We start from the raw sequence: 18,635 nt of genomic DNA, 5'->3' as shown, positions 1-18,635 counted from the left end.
CCAGAGGGATTTAAGCCAAAGTGTGAACCTTGTGGAACAGTGTAGGGTGAAAGATGTGAATATGGATCATTTCCCTATATGGAGTGGTTGCCAACAGCTTTCAATCAAATACTTGAGAATGAAATGAATGTTGTGATTTTTCTGTGAGTGCAAAATGCAGACTATCAGAAGCTGGTTTATAGTAGCACTCCTGAACTAACTAGAAACAAATGCTGGGATTAAATGTGGAATGTGACTGAAATTCAGCTGAAGTGCAAAAAACAAGTTCCAGTCATAAAATGTGTAGCTGAAAGTGCATGTACAATATCTATTCATCAGGTGAAAGCCTAGCTCAAAATGGTAGTGATAGCTGAGCCTTCAGAAACTCTGCAAGTAAGGAGAGCAACTGCAATTGCTTAACACTACTTATTTCTACAGTCAGAACTAGATTTTCCCATGAGAAGTATGTACAACAGAATTTGTCCAAAGGACTAAATTTGATAAGACAGTGAAGTAATGCACAAAGCTAGTACTGTGCTGAAAGGAAAGCAAAAAATTGTAAGAGATATCCACTGCAAACCTCTCTACACAGAAGTTTTGGAAAGTGGGCAGGAAGGAATTGGTTTGTTAGACAGGGAAGTGTTTTATCTTTCTGTCTTTAAGTGGAATGGGTAAGGTACACTATATCTACAGAAACTTAAAACTCAAATTCCAGACCTTTTACCTCTAACAGTTACACTAATCACTTTCTGAGAGATTTTTTTATGAAGATGTAGCAAAAGAAATAAAAAAGAAATTAAGAACCCTGAGAATTATGGTAATGCATTTTGGCAGGAGCATGGTAAAGCTCCAGCACAGGGAAATACTTCAAGTAATGTCCAAACCAGAAAGGCCACTTCATAGCAAGTAGTTAGATTTGTTTAAAAAGTACCTAATGTTTGAAATCTCAGGTCTTGTTTGAGTGTTCCTGGCATACATCTGCCAGGTGTGTGTGTGTGTGTGTGTGTGTGTGTGTGTGTGTGTGTGTTTTGCCTCAGGGTAATACATTGATAGAATTATTAATGCAGTTGCATGTAAATGGTTATGGTCTGTGTGAAGTGGGTCAGAATTAGCACACTGTGGCCAGGATCACATCATAGTCAGTTATGTTCAGATGTGGATACGTGCAGTTTTGGTGAATGGTGCATATCTGTAAGTAAAATTCTGTAGTGCCATGGAGTCAGAATTAATTATTGTGAACTTTACCCTCCAGATCTTTACGTAATGCTAGGAGATGTGAAGCTGAATGTCCTGGGTGAAAGAAATCAGGTATTTGTACATACTACCTGTCCACATTGGAGAGGTGCATTGTGAGTGCAATGTGTTGCTGCTTCTGTAAACAGCAGGAGATGTGGCCAAATACTGCTCTAGGATTATTATGCTCTCTCTGTACATACAGCTGGGCCTTCCTAGTGTTGGCAAAGCCTCACATATCACCAGTGTCACTGCCACTTCCTAGAATGATTCCAGTGCACCAAGCATGCTTCTGGCATTTAAATGCACCCACTTGGATGAGCAGGCTTTAATGCTGTGATAGACAGAGAGCAGACTTGTCAGGGTCTGGGCAAAATGATTGTAGCCTCTGGATTAGAGTTAGCTGCTGTCTGGTCAGATCTGGGAAACACTGATTTCTGTAGCAGTGTAGCAGATAACATTTTGTTAACACTGCAGTTTGATTCATTACCTGTAACATTTTGTGGTGTCATCCCAGGTTTGATTTTCCCTTCCTTCAATTCCCTCAGTGTTTGCACGATCAGAAATTTTCATGATTCTCTTGGTGAAGCTTTAGGCAATTGTTACCCTGTCACAACTACATATGGGAATAAGGGCAGAATCGTTGGCCACAGTGAAGAGGAAACAGATTACAGTGTGTTTATCTGCAGCACTGAATATTATGTAAGCCAGATGATCCAGATCCTGAAAGTGTGGTGCAAGGAGTAGGGGTGGGATGCTGACAAAAAAAGGCAGTATGGGAAATGAAAGTAGTGTTAGACCAGGTGAAAAAGCAATATAAATAAAGAACTCTGCACCAAAGTGCTGCTGTCTGTGATTGTGTGATTGTGTTTGGTTCTTTGTTCCCAAGCTATGTAGATGCCAGGTGCACAACTCTGGCCCACCTGAAAGATAAAATTAATCATTTCATTGGTGAGCAGAGACCTAAACTGAGGGAGGTATTGAATTGTCGAGTCCTATTTTGCTAGACAGGGACTATTCCCTTTGGAGCTCTCCAGGACACAGAAGAGTCTCAGGTTTAGGGGCTGCCTTTTTGTATTTATTAAATATTGGTGGTATATTCACTAGTTCCTACCATATTAGGCACCAGTGTTCCTCCCTGCTTATGTGCAGAGGAGAAGCCATTCTTTTCTGTATCATTTGGGGTCCCACCATAGTGGTATGTGTAGGATCTCTTCAGACAGAATTACAACATCTTAGAAGAATTTGATTTTACTCAAATGTATCTCATTGCTTCACGCACCTCCAGCAGCAGGAGTGGAACTGACAACATTGCATTTCTGCAGCAGTGGAAAAAAAATATTTCTGTGATTTTAAGAAAAGGAACCTGTGGAGAGGAATCCTCTTACAGAATCTTCTAGCCTTGTCCACAAAAAAGGATTGGTTGCAAAAGCTTTTCCCAAGGAAGAAGGAGAAAGCAAGTCCATCCATTTTGTAAGCTTGCTTTCTGCAGTAGCAAGTGGCACTTAAAGGGAAGAAATTGCTTTCCATTTACAGTTCTTAAATGTACAAGTTGGTATTACCTATTGTCTTGATAAGAAGGCAGTAAATAGTTGTTTTGGTTCATGAAAATAGCCTGTGACATTAAAGTTCAGGAAATTTATCCATCAGGAAAAAAAAGAGCAAATTAAAATAAAGTTAGAGATGGATACTTCCCCCCCCCAGATACTTGGTGGCAGGTAATATTGCGTAGTAAGTGCAACTGTAAGTACACTAACATTTTTCACCAAGTTTTTAAAATGTGCTTTATCTTGTTATATCTACTGAATGATTAGTGAAGTTTTTACTTCAGGTGCTCGTAATTTTTTAGAAAGGTTTGTTGTATTTAAAATTCTGTCTCAACTACTACAGTAATGCTTTTCCTCGTGAGAGATGATGCTTTTGATTTTTCTGGCTAAAACTGGATTGTGACTACTTTTGGCCAAACTTGCAGTGCAATTTTTAGTTGTGTTTTCTTCTAAAATAAAATTCTGTTTGGATCCTGTAGTAATTTTCATTATTTTAATCTAGTGAAGAACGGTTACAGCGTACTACACAATAGTAAATACTTATCTGTTTCTATTTGATATTTTAGGGGTTCTATACAAGATAGTATGAGTAAGCATACTCAAGTTTTCAAATGTATTAGCAAAAAAGTGTTGTAATCTTCTTAATCTCGTTAAGTATTTTCTCTCATTCTGATTTAAAAATAGGAATAACTTTTTGTCTTAAAATTGATGAGACAATGGAGAACACTTATCAGAAAGCAATCAACACAAAAAAAGCAGCAGCCATCTATTAGCTTTTTAGTGCCAGCTGAAAGCCTGATTTGTAAGTAATAAAAATAGCTTTTGTGGATAAAGTTCTCTTACTGTGAATTTTTTTTGAGATGTGTCATCCTCCCCTTCTTTCTTCACCCCTCTGTGTCCATCCCGAGTAGTTCACCGGAGTAAGAAAAACCTTAGACAAAATAAAAGTGGTATTTAATAGAGATGCTTGTTGGTGGTTACTTACTCAGTTCCCTCCCTTTGGCAGAATTGAAAGGAATGGAGTACTCCATTATTTCTGACACACCAGAAAAGCATCTCTGAAATTACAGCAGATGTGGAAGAAAGACTAATAAATATCACATAAATTATAGTGGCCTGGACAGTGAAGGAGGAATCTGACATGCACAGTAACTGTATTTGGCTCATGACTCCTGTCAGATGATGAACTTTCAAGTAATTAATACATGATTTAAAATGTCTGCAAGATAGTTTGCCTTATATAGAACCTGTTTTCTTAGTATGAAAATGTGTACATAGCCACTGCAAGGCTGTCCAGTTGTCATTGATTAAAAATCCTGGAGACCTTCATCTGATAAGAAATCTTCCTTTGCATATTGAATGCTATTTGTTCACATGCCAAAATATCATGTTTATTCAGCAGACTCCTGGTTATACTGTTTTTTCCCCCTTTGTTAGTGAAAATGGTACTTGTTGGGTCACCAGACATTCAGTATGGGACGATACTGGCTTAAGCTCATTAGCTGCTACTAGCGTGTGGTGCTTTTGTCCCCCTTCCTTTCCCTGCCCTCCCCCCACTTTCCTTTTCAATAGATACAGAGTCATCTAGAAAAAGATAAGGGGTTGCTTTTGCTTCTGTGTGATACCCTGGTCCAGCATGAGTGCACTAGATTTTAGCTACCAAATCTAATTGTATGCTCAGCTGCTTCAAGACCATACTTTTACAACTTGAATTAACCGGATCTTGTCTGTGATTTATCTTATTTCATTCTTTAATGTCTTGGCTTCTGGATCTCCTTGCATTAATTCCAAAGTCACAGCAGCACTGCTTGTTTGGTGGTTATTTTCTCCCTGCCCCTTTTCTGCTCTGTGTCCTCTTCTCACAAAGGGCCTGGTCTTTTTCTTCTTCCTTACAGTATTACTGTGAAATTTTGTAGAGTAAAGGTGGTGAAAATGTACCTGGCTTCAATTTTGATCTTCTTTCCTGAAACCCTTTGTTATTCCCATGTGTAGATTTTCTAACTTGTTTCTTTTACCAAGATCCCATAATGTAGCTTATTTTTTACAAGGACTGAGATGTGTATCACTAATTTTCATCCCCCTGGTTGTCCTAGAGATGGTGACTAACCTGCAAATTGCTGTCTCCATGTCTCATCTCCCCATGGGATTATATTTTCTGTTAGGTACTCACATTTGTTATTTTAGCCCATTATTCTGCCTCTTACTTTGAGCCTCTACTCATTTGACTCAATTAAATCTTTGTACAAAAGTGGTCTCTTTTCCATGTTTTCTGTGTTTTATAATCTGTATCTCCTGGTTCTGGTATTTTACAGTTTCAAATTACTGCCTTTGTCTTCATTTTCCCATTTACTATTGTTGTGGGTACATTATTTCCTTTTACCAGTATTTACCTGGATTTGTTGTGTCTAGGCTCCAGTGATTAGAGGAGCCTTTTCCAATGTTTTCAGCTGTTTTCAGTGACCTATATTAGTGAGAATCATTAAGTGAACCTTCATCCCTGAAGTTCTGGAAATTGTGTATCTTCAGATGGATCAGGCAAATTCAAGTAACTGCTAAAAATTCAGGGTCTTTCGCTGAATGGTCTTATTTGTCCTTTTTGGGGGGTTTATTTCATTTTGTTGGGGTTTTTTTGTTTTGTTTTGTTTTGTTTTTGTGATATGGGATGCATACTGTTAGGTTTATTAGCTAGAAAGAGAATAACTTGTTTTTTTTAAGCCATAGTTTTTAACTTGGTTATCTAAGGGTCATTGTTCAGACAAGGCCTTGAGAAGTTTGATCAGGCTTAAGCAAGGAGTTGCAATAGAGGATCTGAGGAAATCCCTTCCAGCCTAAATTATTCTGTGGCTATGGCGATTTTTATATTTTGACATTCTTAAGATACCTGTTTTAATTTATCCAGTGTCCTGAGATCGAGTGCAGAGGTAACACAGTCTAACTGGATTATTTAGTGGTTTTTTTTTTGGAGGTGTGCCTCAGGGTTGATGGCTTTGTAGCTTCAAGATGTATATGAGTAAGAGTTATTATTTGGTTAAGCAGCACAGAACAAATTGTGGATTAGAAACTGCAGATGGCCCGACCCCAAAATCCATCCCCTGATAATGGAGCCTAAAAACTGCTCCTCAGCCGGGATGAGCCCGGCACCACTGGAGGGCGCTGCGGCCGCGCGGAGCCGCTCGGCTGCCTCCGAGGGAATTCCGAACCTCCATCCCAAAAAACTGCTTCCCTCCTTCACAATCCCTGGGAAGGAGCTACAGATGCACCAATAGTCCAGAATTCCGAACCTCCATCCCAAATCAAACTGCTTCACTCCTTCACAATCCCTGGGAATGGAGCTACAGATGCAGCAACAGTCTGGAATTCTGAACCTCCATCCCAAATCAAACTGCTTCCCTCCTTCACAATCCCTGGGAAAGAGCTACAGATGCACCAATAGTCCAGAATTCCGAACCTCCATCCCAAATCAAACTGCTTCCCTCCTTCACAATCCCTGGGAAGGAGCTACAGATGCACCAATAGTCCAGAATTCCGAACCTCCATCCCAAATCAAACTGCATCACTCCTTCACAATCCCTGGGAAGGAACTACCAATTCAGCAACAGTTCGGTGTCTTGGTTATTTTATTCTTGGTTTTGGCAGTTTCTTTAAGGAATTCTGCACTCCATAACTGTGTGACATGCTTCCCAGCAGGTCTGCCTTTTGCCCTGAGATTTATAGATTTTGTCATTAGTTGTTTCTTAAGAGAAATAAGGTTTTGGTAAAATCTGCTGAATCACAGGTTGAAAAACTGTCATGTTACTAATTGGGTTGAGAGTTTGTCTCGTGGCCGTGTTTTCAGAGAAGATGTTGTGATGAATTCTCTTTTGGTTTAGTCACTTATGCTGTTCTGGTTGAGTTTTGAGTTTCCTTTTATCTCCTGATTCCTCTTAAGAAGAGTTAATATAGTTGGCTGCTGTCTACTCATTTTATCAGAGATTTTGTTGGTAATGCAGACTTCATCTGACTAAAGAAAGATTAGAACTTTTTCTCTTGCAGATTCACTTGGAGTTCAGGTACACTTGCTGTTCTTGCCTTGTTTATGCCAGATTTTCAGACTGCTGTTTGTGCCTGGAGAAGGAAGGATTTTCATCTCTCAAATGAGTCTATATAGCTTGTGTGGCAAGATACCTTTTTTTCTTGTAGATATTTTAGAGCAGCATGTTAGGTAGATAGGAGCATTTGCTAAGGAGTGATGGAGTTATGATTTTTAACTTTTTTCTGCATCTTTGTAAATGAAAAGGTTTCATGTTCATCAGCTGCTTTGAATTCAGGCTGACATCCTTAAGAAGCTTTGCCAGGCTACAGCAATGCTCAGTTATGAACATGTTTACACTGCTACTCCTGATGTAGAGCTATCAAAAATGCAAGTTGGAGGAATATGCCAGTTGTAAGCATTATAACTGTGTGCATTAATCAACAAGGTGAGATTCAGAAGTGATTTCTTCCATAGCAACTGACAATTCAATAGTTATTCATCATGGCTTTTTACTGCACTTTTTTGGAAGCACACGAGTCTAGATGTGATGAATTTTTGATTCGATATGACAGTCCTTGGATTTAATCATATATGAAATTGGTTACCTTGAGCATGCATATGATGATTATTCTGCTGAGCTTTCATAATATTCATGATGGTTTATTTTTTTATATCATGTATATACTGGACCTGGTAATACAAAAACCTGTACATGTAAATTTTAAAAATTGAAACCGTCTTCTTGCCTGGTTTAGGAGCACAAAGGAGTCATTCTGCTAGATTGATTTGTTTGCTACAATGGCATAATGTTGAAAAGGGCAGGGTTAGCTTTTAAAACCCTTGGAGAACCTGTTTAGGGCAGAAAATAGTGCAGTTTTAGCTTGTTGCATGTTTGCAAATTTCTGTATGAAAAGTGGGTGTTGGATGATATTGTTGCCATGAAGAATCTGAAATTCTAGCAGTTGCTTTGATCATTTAAATTTCACCCAGTGTGGTCACTGGCCTGAATGAAGGACTATCCATTTCCAGGTGGGCTGGTGTTCCTGGCCCCAAAGGCTCACCCTTTATTCATTCTTATGGCCAGAATGCTTTGGGAAGTGTCTGGAGACTGAGCTGTAGTGTTTCTGCAGGGGGTGAGCTTTGATGGAAGATTGAAGAGCTGTTTGTAGAGTGAGGAAGGGAAGCTTGTGATGCTGCTGTCCATAGTGTAGGTGCTACAGGAACACAGCCTGTGGGGTTTCTGTGCTGCCACAACCTCTTGGAGATAAACTCATCTGGTTTATGTTGTTACTAATGATATTATCTTAGTTCTAACCTCTTACTTGTTTTATATACTGCAGTACCTTTGTGTAATTATTATAGGCAAGACTCATGCTGTAGATGGTTAACAAATGGTTAAAATGAAAGCTGTGATTTTGCTTTCCACTTCAGATTTAATAAAATTGATGATTCATAAATCTGTTTTTCTTGGACTTTTTTGTAATGCATATTAACAGATATTAAGGCATTTTGCCTCTGAAGATTGTAAACAAAGCTTTTTTTAGTAAAACTAATGCAGTACATTGAGTTTTATATTAGTGCTGATGTCTATCTGAATACTTGATAGCTTTTGACATTTCTTATTAAAAATATTTTCTGTCTTTTTGTCTTAATATAGCAGTGTAAGACTGGAAACATCTGGGCTGAATGGACTTTAGCATCAAAAGAAGTTCTCAACTGTTAACTCAAAAAATTAACTACATCAAAATGAAGCAGGTACCAGAAATCCTTGGAAATACCAATGGGAAACCTCAGAATTGTGAAGTGAATCGTGAATGTTCTGTCTACTTGGGCAAAGCACAACTTTCTGCCACTCTACAGGAAGGTGTCATGCAAAAATACAATGGCCATGAGACTCTTCCATTTATTCCAGCTGATAAATTGAAAGATCTGACCTCTCGGGTGTTTAATGGCGAGTCCGGGGCCCAGGATGCCAAGCTGCGCTTTGAACCTCAGGAAATAAAGGGAGTTGGAACACCCCCCAACACTACTCCTATCAAGAATGGCTCTCCAGAAATAAAGCTGAAAATCACTAAAACCTACATGAATGGGAAGCCTCTTTTTGAGTCCTCCATTTGTGGAGACAATGGTGCAGATGTGTCTCAGTCGGAGGAAAATGAACAAAAGCCAGCAAACAAGGAGAGGAGAAGCAGAAAAAGAAGCATAAAATATGACTCCTTACTTGAGGAGGGTCTTGTAGAAACAGCTTTAGTAACAAAGACTTCAAGCACCACTGAAAAGAAGGTAGTACTTTTGAAATGTTTTCTGTGTTTTGTGATGTTTGTTAATCATGCAGGAATTTCAGTGTTTGTATGGTCATTCATGCTTCCTACAAACTGGGAGTCATTTTTTATGCCTATCTTTGTCTTAACAAATGACAAATGCACTCTAGTTCTGGTATCTGGTTCTTCCCCAGGATAGGGATACCCTGTAAATTCTGTTTCCAGATCAGTAAAGTAAGTGTCCAGAGCAAATCAGGATGTGTGGGTGATTTGGATGTATGAAAGAGAAACTTCCTCTCAGTGTGTAGCCAAGACCTAGTCAGGATGTGCACCTGAGCAAGGGAGCTGAGGAGGCCTCTACAATTAGAGATGGTCTTTAACTCCTGGAGAGTGAGGTATTCTGGCTTCTAAGTAAGCAGATGTTTGAGAAAAATAGCTGCCTTTTTCTCTGTTTCTGGTTCTGAATTAAAAGGAAAATCAGCAGTTAATTGGCTGATTAGCCAGTTTCTTTGCCATCAGATTTTGGCAATTGGAATGTAGTCCCTATGCCTATTTGTCATCTGAGAAGAGCTGGTTTTGCTTGCAATAACCCAGTAATTTGTTTTAATTTAAAATATCTAGATCTTGTACTTGGTGTCATTAATTTTGTGGTCAAGCTCCTTAGTTTTTTGCTTCTTTTAAACATTGGCAGAAATGGATGTTTTACTTTTTTAAATTTGCCTTACCAAGTGGTAAGTAAGAGTGTTGCTGGGAACCCCTTTCCCCCTTTATTTAGGTTTTGTTGCTAGACTCCATTTAAAGGAATGTGGTTTGCAATAATTTTATCCCAGAGGAAAAACCCTACATAGCAGGGATACTTCTATGTATATTAAGTTTCTCAGTGAATAATTCAGAATGGTGTTGTATAACAATGGTAAATGTTAATGAATGCTTTGGATTGTTAAAAGCTCCTGGTTTTGCACACCTTAAACACAGAATGTGAATTACAGTTTTCTGTCAGCTGCAGTTAATCATGGAATTGAGGCTTGAAAAATACCTCTAAGACCATCCAGTCCTACCATTAACACAGCCTTGTTGAGTTTTACTTTCTTCTAAGGTTGCACATAGAGAAAAGAAACACAGCTGCTGTATTGCTGATTTTATTTACAGTTCTTTTCAATAAAACTAAATAATAAATGAGTTCACAGAGCAGTGAAAATGTGTTTCTAGGTATCAGAAATATTTATAATTTATTTATGGTTTGAATGTATAATTTATCCTAAAATTATTAATGTTTATGTTTTCAGGAATGTTGTTAAGGATTTTGTTTTCCTGAATTTTGTTAAGGAGAATGTTTTAACACTGACTGGTTCAGACTTTCCTGAATCATTACTCAAAGGTAAAAGGTATGGGCAGAGTCAGTATTTCGAGTAATTCTTTGTCCAGTTCATTGTTAATGAGGATAAATTGGACTAAAAGGTGGCATGTTTAATAGCATTGATAACTGGAGCATATTTGTGTGGATTTGTTAGTTTGTTTTTTTCATAAAGAGGAGGTGATTTTAATTATGTCCACCTATGCAGTTTGTTCTGAAGCCTTTTGCATTGATTGTCCATTAAGAGTGGCATTTTAATTTTTCCTGGTGCACAGTTCATTTCAAATGAAAAGAAAGGTTTGTCTGGCTTCTTTGAGTTGTCTTTTGGGCAGAAATGGTCAGGAGAAAACCACATCAGTGCTGTTTCCCAGAGTGGCTGGGACTTGGTAGCTGGTGAGTAATGGGGTTATTTGCTCCTATGCTAAACCCCTGAATCAAGGCAACCACCTGCTTGATCTCAGACCTTGCAATATTGCAACCCTGCTCTTTTCACAGAGTTTGAAACAGGGGGTCATGCTTCTGGCTTCTTTTCCTAGCACTGTTCACTTTAAAGCACAAAGGTCAAAAGGAGAAGCATTTAAAGGTCGCAAGATGTTTTTTTTTTTTATTATACAATTCCTTGATTGAAAAAACCTGGGGCTTTTCTTTGTCTCATAGGGAGGGTTTGCAAGTGTGTGGGTTTAAAGTAAGGAGAAACAACATGAGGAAACATGTGAAGGAGATTTTTCAAATGCTTTTCCACATGTACTTGTCAGGCTTGTGACATAAATGTGTTTTCTGTGTTGATAACTGTAATATCTTAGTATCAGTGTTCTTTGGTTTCAGGCTCTAGCTGTTAATTCATGGCCAGCATCCAAAGCCTTAATGTTAGTGCATCATACTGTGGTTTTATATAGCTGATTGTGGCAAAGTGGCAAATTGGAAATTAGGTAAATATCCTTAGAGTAAAAGTTGATTAATTTTGCAATAAACAGATACCTGTTTATTGATGGTTACAAGTTAATGCAGAACCTGTTTGTCTAGTTTTATTTTTCAGCTGGTTTTTTATTGTCCAGCCTCTAACTCTTTTGATTTAGCAAAAATGACCGTGATTCAAATGCTGCCTTTTGTGTAGGGTAATTATATCTCTTGTCTGATGGACACAGCAGATTTCTATTGCACTGAGGTGAGACATATCATGTAACAAATGTTCCAGTGCTCTGCTGCTGGGTGTTCTTGTTGTTTGGGCATTTTTTGTTAACAAAAATGAAGGCTATTTAAAACTTTGTCTGTGAGTTGGTTTTCAGCTGGGAATAAATGTGATCTGCCCAGCTCTGATGTGAGTTAGATTTCTGTTGATAACCACCAGCTTTTCCAGGCCTCTGAGAAACAGCTGTAATGCTTTCATTTTCCCAGGGTAAAGGAGATAAAGTGGAACAACCTGTGGCTCTGTCCTCATCCCCTCCCTCTTTTCACCCTTCTTCCCTCTACCCCAGTATCTCCACCTGGGAAGTTGACTTTAAAATCCAGGCCTCTCATGATAAGGCTTGGTTTAGCAACTTTAATGCCAGGGCACTGCACCCCTGAGTGTTCTGTGTTATGGGTGGTGGGTGTCATGTTAGAGGTTTGAATCAATGCCAGACTCGTGGGCTCCAGTAGCTGCTCATGTGCCAGGGTGCCCTGGGACTGGGTTTTGTCCTCTTTCTGCTACAAGTGAAGAATGAGATTTTCTTCCTCGTTGCTTGTGTTAGAAGTGAAGCAATCCTGTTTGGAGGAGAATGGCAGAGGTTTGTTTCATATATTAATATGATGTAATCCGAGTACAATCCCTAGAGCAATCCAGAGTCTCTGTACAGGAAACAGAGAGTGTGTGTGTGTGTGTATATATATATGTATGTGTGTGTGTGCAGCTCTCCTGCTGTGGGTCCCAGGATAGGTCTGTGCTCTCTGACTGGGAGCAGCCCAGTATGTGATCCTGGCACAGCTGAGCTCGTTCTGCAGAAGCTGGGATGGGCCTACAAGTGGCAATTTGCCCTTTTGGCTGGGCTTCCTGGCCTGGCTTCCCAGCACGGGTGCAGTAGCTCACAAAAGCAGCAACTGTGTCCAGAACAAACCTGGAAGTCCACACTCTGCTCTACTTGCTAGTTTAAGGTTTCCAGCTGTGTAATATATGTACATGATCCAACAACTCTACCTTCCACATAGCTTCCTATCCACTTTCCTTGTAGTTCTCTTCTAGTATTAGACCAGAAACTTGGCAGGTTTTTACTCTCTCTCTGCAGGATATGGCCTATAAATGACCTTGCAGTAGCTACATGGTGGGCAGTTGCAAATTGCTGGAGGAATTCCAGTGGTCCTTGTCATATGTTTATGTTGCTGTTTCATCTTCACAGAGGAAAACTTTCTGCTTAGCTCAATTATATCCAATATCTACATACTGGCAAAAATTTAAAAACCCAGTAAGGGTAGAACTGAAACAGTCTGAAGATGATCTTCTAATTGTGTCTGTGGTAACTAAATACAGGAGGCTGGGGACCACTGAAGGTGATGATGTTTCTCTGATGTTTGCATCTAATCAGTAGAGGCTAGCACAAAGCAACAAGTTCCCTTTGTAATATTGGAAAATGGAGTTCATCAAATGTTTTATTATCCCATTGCAGATGATACAGACAGATCCTGAGATTGCTCATTTTGTCTTCTTAATTGTCTTCTTAATTTCAAAAATAAAAAGAAAAATGAGTAAAATAAGTATGTGTTTTCAGGGAAAGGACTTAATTGTTTCTTATCACCAGTTGTTAGGAATTCCTGGTAAAGTACAGCTACTGTAATTGTCACAAAATGTGCAGCTAAGTTACCACAGGAGTCAGGATCTGTAGCTGTAGGATAAAATGAACTCAGTTATATTTTCCTTTTTAGTAGACTATCTTGAGGTATCAGATCCTGTCCTCAGGTGAGTGATAACACAGGCTGTGTGGCTGATATCACCAGGTTGCCAAAGGAGAAGGAGTAATCCTAAAAGTCTCTCTTGGGTGATCCCTTCAGAAACAAGAGAAGTAATTTCTTATCCTTTTTGGAAGAGTTTCTGAACTACTGTTTTGCATTAGCCCTTAGTAAAGGATTAAGTTTAGCTAAGCCTTGAGAACTTTTTAGTGCTAAGCAGCTCATGATGTGCAGCAGTAATTGTTACTTCAGAACTTTAATTTTTTTTTTCTTAATGCCTCATTGGAAAAGTATCTTAAAGAACCACTTGTTCTTTAAGAAACACCAAAAAGCATACAGCATTATACTGGTCTGAGGGGAAATTAGAAGCTGTGAGTATTCTCAGAGTGGCTACAAAATTAATTGCAGAAAGCCTGAGTATTTGTTTAGGCTTTCCATACCAGACTTCCTGTTCTTGTATGTAAAAGTGGCTGAATAAAGTACACTTTTTACGTAAAACTGTTGTTTCAGTAAGTATTACCTAAATACATTTTTTGTCCTCTCCATAAGCACATTGGTGGGAGAATGCAAATCGAGTATGAAATAATATCTTGAAGTGTTGACTAAAATATTATCTAAGAATGGCAACACCAAGTTGGATCAAGGAGCCATTTGATTCAGCACCTCAGCTCAGGGTAGGGTTCAGTGGGGGAGGCATAATGGAGAGTACAGATAACTCAAATCATGGAGTGATGCTCCTTTTGAATATATTCAGCCTCCAGCAGTTTGTGACTCAGAGGTTCCTGGAGCTGGTGACTTTGTATGTAATGGCTGTAGATGGCTGAATTCATGGGAGGAGACCTCAGGTTCTTTTTGAGCCAGTGTGAGCTTTTTCAATCCATTGCATTAAGTAACAGGGCAATAGAGCAGCTCTTTCACCTTTTCAATTGCTACCTACTCGTTTTGCTAGATCCTCCCATAATAATAGAGACAGGGATCATGGACTTCTCTGATTGTTGCATAGATTTCTCACAAACCTGTTCTTTGAAATTTTAATTTCACCTTGGCCAGTCCTAGTGTGTTGTTTCACATATTACAGAAGCAATTCCAGAATGCTGCTTTGTATTACCCTGTGTCTGAACTGTGCTGCCATTTGGGTTCTGCTGTCTTGTGGTTTTTTTTAGAATAAGGAACTAGAATGATAGAGTACATTCAAAATACAAATGTCTTGTGAATGCATACAGTGGCATGTTAATGATTTACTATATTGTTCTGAATTTCATTATTTTTCATTATAAGTAATACTTAGCATATGATTGATTATTGACTACTTCTGAACACTGAATGAGGTTGCTGTATAAAACAACTGACCAGATGTAGCTAAGTCAAATTCAAAAAATGTCAGCATCTCTTGTATTTTTTCATATTCAATTTATCATTGATTTGTGCATTCCAAAGCTTTTTCTATTTTATTTTGTTCATTTGGGTATTGTGGTGGACATGACAGATGAAGTAAAGTGGCAAGTAAGCCATCTTACTTAGAAATAACTTCCCTTTACATGTCAGCAGCAGATGGTGTTGAGAGATTAATGGCAGTTTCTGGTTTTATAAGCTGACCAGATTTATTCTCAGTCATTGCACAGGTAATGTCATGATTTTTCCTTTTCCTCCTCCTCTTCTGACTATTATAGGTTGATTTGGCAAGGAATTTGCTGCTTGTTTCACTGGGGCTCTTTCTGTCCAAGATAAGGCAAAGCCTTTCTGTTGCTCTGCTCAGTCTTCTGTTTAACCAAAATAATGCATGTCTGAGTCTCACATGTAGCAAGGAGTTAGATCTGCAGTTCAGGGTTGTGTTACTTGGATGGATTTACAGGCAGATATTTGGGAAACATTAGTGATCTGTACCAGATGTAATTTCTGGCCCTTATAGCCCCCTTCTGTCAAGAAAGAAAGATATTTTGTAGTAACCCTTAGGCAAAGTAGCAAAAGCAAAATATTTTGATCTGTCTTGGAGCAGTGGGTTCAGCCTCCTTTACAAGTTTCCTTGTTTTAGGGTGGATTTCATGTAGGGCAGATGAACTTTACGTTCTCCAATAGAGGTTTTTGTCCACAGACACTAATTTTACGTTTGTCTATTACCATCTTTTATCTTTCTATTAGAAGTAAAGAGATCCAACTGGGCTAACTTTTATAGTTTTCCTTTCTGCAAATACCTGAAGTACCTACAGGAGTTGTGCTCTCATGCATGATAAAACAACAGTAACTAAAGCTGTAGGTTGTCAATAATCAGAAATTAATCCCCTTCTCAGAAGGACCATTTTTAAAAAGTACTATTTTGGAAGCTGACTGGAAGAGGGAAAACTGAATCTTGCTCATATCTTTGTTAAACAAGCTCTGCTGTGCTCATGTGAGGAAGGGAATTTATGACCTCATAGCAGCAATTATTGCTAGAAAAGCTTGATTTTGTTTATATTTTGCTGCTTTGTTTGTTTGGTAAATAAATGTCAACTTGAGTGTGTGTTGTGTATGCTTGTGATGAAGTGAAACAATTTGGGATCTTAGTTCTGGTGGAATTGACAGCACTTTGGTTCTGTACATCACGATTTTGCACTGCAAAGATTGTCCTGTTTAAATATTCACATGGGGCTGGGGTTTCCCAGGTTTTCTGTAATTTGTGTTGCTGGAAATAAGGGATGTTTCAGAAATAGGCTTCAGCTTTGCCAAGTTATAGTAATGTCTATCTGTTCAGGATTTTTTTGGTTGTCTTCCCACTGTCTCAGGCCTATTAACCACTGATTTGGCATTTCATCTGTAGAAGAGGAGACCTGCTAGGTATATGTAACAGCACAACCTGTGAAACTTCTCAGGTATGGGAATTCATTTTAAAGGTCTGGTCTCTAAAGCAAGGTAATACTTGGACTATGTCAAAATATTGGTTAAATAACAGAGCCCTTTTATGCCAAATCAGCATTTGTTCTGTTTAAGCTTAGTCAGCTGCCTTCAGAAGTGTTCTTGTTATTTAAAAAAATAAGTAAAGATAAGTCTCTGCCTTCCCCAGAAAAGTGTCCTGTATATATAGTGGCCTTTTGGCAGTGCTGTCTGTACTTGAGTTTTTCAGTTTTCTAACAATATTAGGATTCAGAACATGCACCCATGCTGTCCTGGATGTTTGTGAGCTGCCAAGAGGAGATTACCTGTTCAGAAAGTGTCTTGGGAAGACTCTGTAAGGGTGTAGAAAAGTGCTAAAGATAAGATCCTCTTACAGATTCTGATCTTGCAGAATGTGAAATCATGGTACATGCAGATAACCAGCTACATATGGATATGGCATTCTGAAAATCTGTAGGTGTGCTGAGATGATTTAGCTTTCATTCTGTTATCCTGTGTGAAGTTCATATGGAAATGGTTCAGAAGTAATCATCTCTCATGCCAGAGTTCTTCATAGCTCTAAGTTATGTTTTTACAGACTTCTGTAGCATCTTGTATCCACACTGTCTGACATACCCAGATACCACATCAAAAGTTTAAACCTTTCAGGGTGGGTGAAGGTTAGATACATGGGATATAGGCAGAAATCTTTTTCTAATACTCACTGTAAAAGGTGGGTTTATTCATTCTGATCAAACATTATCTTGTTTAAATTTCTGAAACGTGGAACCTTTCATTAATAAGCTAGTAACTTAAAATTTAGGAGGTCATCTAAATAAAAATGCAGAAATTCAGTAAAACAGCTGAAAAAAACTAATCTCCACGTTTTTAAGAAAGATTGAGGATTGGGAAGTGCTCCAGAACTCACATTTTACTCAATCTGTGAGTGATTTAATCTGTTGCTCTTCAACTCTACTCTGAAAAAAGAGTTGTGTCCTAGTTACTAAAATATCATGTTAAGTTTATGTCTGAAATACTTGCTTACACAGTGTTTGGGTAAAGGAGGACTGCTGGTTTGAGTAGACAGATTTGCTTTTAAGTGAAGTTTTCTCATCTGCTAAAGACTTGCTAATGAGGGAACCAAAGCCAGAAAAAAAAAAAAAGAATTTAAATTAAACCAGGAATTTACTGCTTAATTTCAAAGACAAATTTGAGCTTCTGTCTTGTTTTAAAATCCACAACCTACATTCTGAATCCCTGTCTAAACTTAAATGAATGTTACTGTCTTTTGTTTGCTTTCCCTCCTGGAGAGAAGGGTCTTGCATGGTGAACTCAGCCTGCTGTTGAAACAGAAGAAACAAACCCATTGTCATAAAACTTAATATGTGGTTTCAAACAGCCTCAGCCAGCAAAGAAGAGTTTTCAGATGTGCAGTGATTTTTCTTCTGCATTTTTGACACTATTTTATAGCTTTACTATCTAAGCACCTTGAGGGGAAAAAGAAATTTGGGTTGTGGCAGGAAGATGAAAATATATTGTCTTCTGCAAACATAATTTTCATACTATTAGATTTGATCACATTTTAGTGATAGAAGAAACTGAGTAAGTGGTTAGTGATAGAAGAAAATGAAAGAGAACTTGATGAAATACATTTAATGCAATTGCTCTCAAAATTGAATTTGGAAGATTTTAGTTAAATCTCTAGTTCAGTATAAAACAATTACAAATCTGAAAAACTTAACAAGCCAATTCAGAATAGGGTTTGTTTGCTTTTCTCTTTTGAAGGAGACATTTCATGTCCTCTTCCCCCTCAGTAGTCTTTACCTCACTGTATATTTTATGAGGTTGTTGCAGATTTAATTGTGCAGATATGGATGCAATGGCCTTTTGGGAGGTGCAGTCTTTTGAATGCTCTGTTGAAGTGTCCTCTTCTGTTTTATTGAAGATGGAACATAAAACTTTGCCAGTTCACTGCTTCTTTCTTTATTTCTCAACTTTGTAGTAGTAATTCCACATTTTCCTTAATCTTGTGAGGTTCTGTTTACTCCTTCCTCTTCTGCCTGAAACATTCTCTCTGTAGGCAGTGGCTTGCCAAGTATGTAATTGCACAGAACTCTTCCATTACTTAGTGAACAGAATATAACAAGTGAAAAAAACTTTAGTTTTATTCTTAATGCATTTACTGTCTAAGAAGGTGGGAGCTATTTGGATAAACATAGGCCTCTCAGGCCCTCTGGGTGTAAACAGATTTGTTACAATGTGTGAATTAAAATTAAAAAAAAAAAAATAAAAACCACTTAGGCAATAAGAGCTGTGAGGATACTGTATTTTTATAGACAGAGTCACTTAGAATGAGCACTGGCCATTTCTTAACAGACTTTTTTTATTTGAAGCAATAGTACATATTCAGGAGCTTGCTTTGCTTTTGATCAGCTGTAGTTGTAGTTTTGGGGTTTGAAGTGATTTGAGTTAATGAGGTTTTT

General features: G+C 38.3%; 1 protein-coding gene across 5 annotated transcripts in view; it reads left to right on the top strand.

The window, feature by feature from the left end:
• Positions 1-18,635, top strand: part of NSD2 (nuclear receptor binding SET domain protein 2) — a 98,183-nt gene that overhangs the window by 30,586 nt on the left and 48,962 nt on the right. For 4 of the 5 annotated variants that reach the window (XM_056490958.1, XM_056490959.1, XM_056490961.1 and 1 more), the window contains one exon: positions 8,429-9,054. In XM_056490958.1, coding sequence (XP_056346933.1) covers positions 8,458-9,054 — 597 coding nt within the window. In that variant the 5' untranslated portion in view covers positions 8,429-8,457. The remainder of the gene's footprint in view (positions 1-8,428; positions 9,055-18,635) is intronic. The other variant, XM_056490960.1, reaches the window with a different exon arrangement.

The sequence above is a fragment of the Oenanthe melanoleuca genome, chromosome 4, assembly GCF_029582105.1.
Source record: "Oenanthe melanoleuca isolate GR-GAL-2019-014 chromosome 4, OMel1.0, whole genome shotgun sequence".
NCBI classification, from domain to species: Eukaryota; Metazoa; Chordata; class Aves; order Passeriformes; family Muscicapidae; genus Oenanthe; species Oenanthe melanoleuca.
Note: the sequence above shows the minus strand (reverse complement) of the source record. Positions and strands in the feature narration are given on the sequence as shown.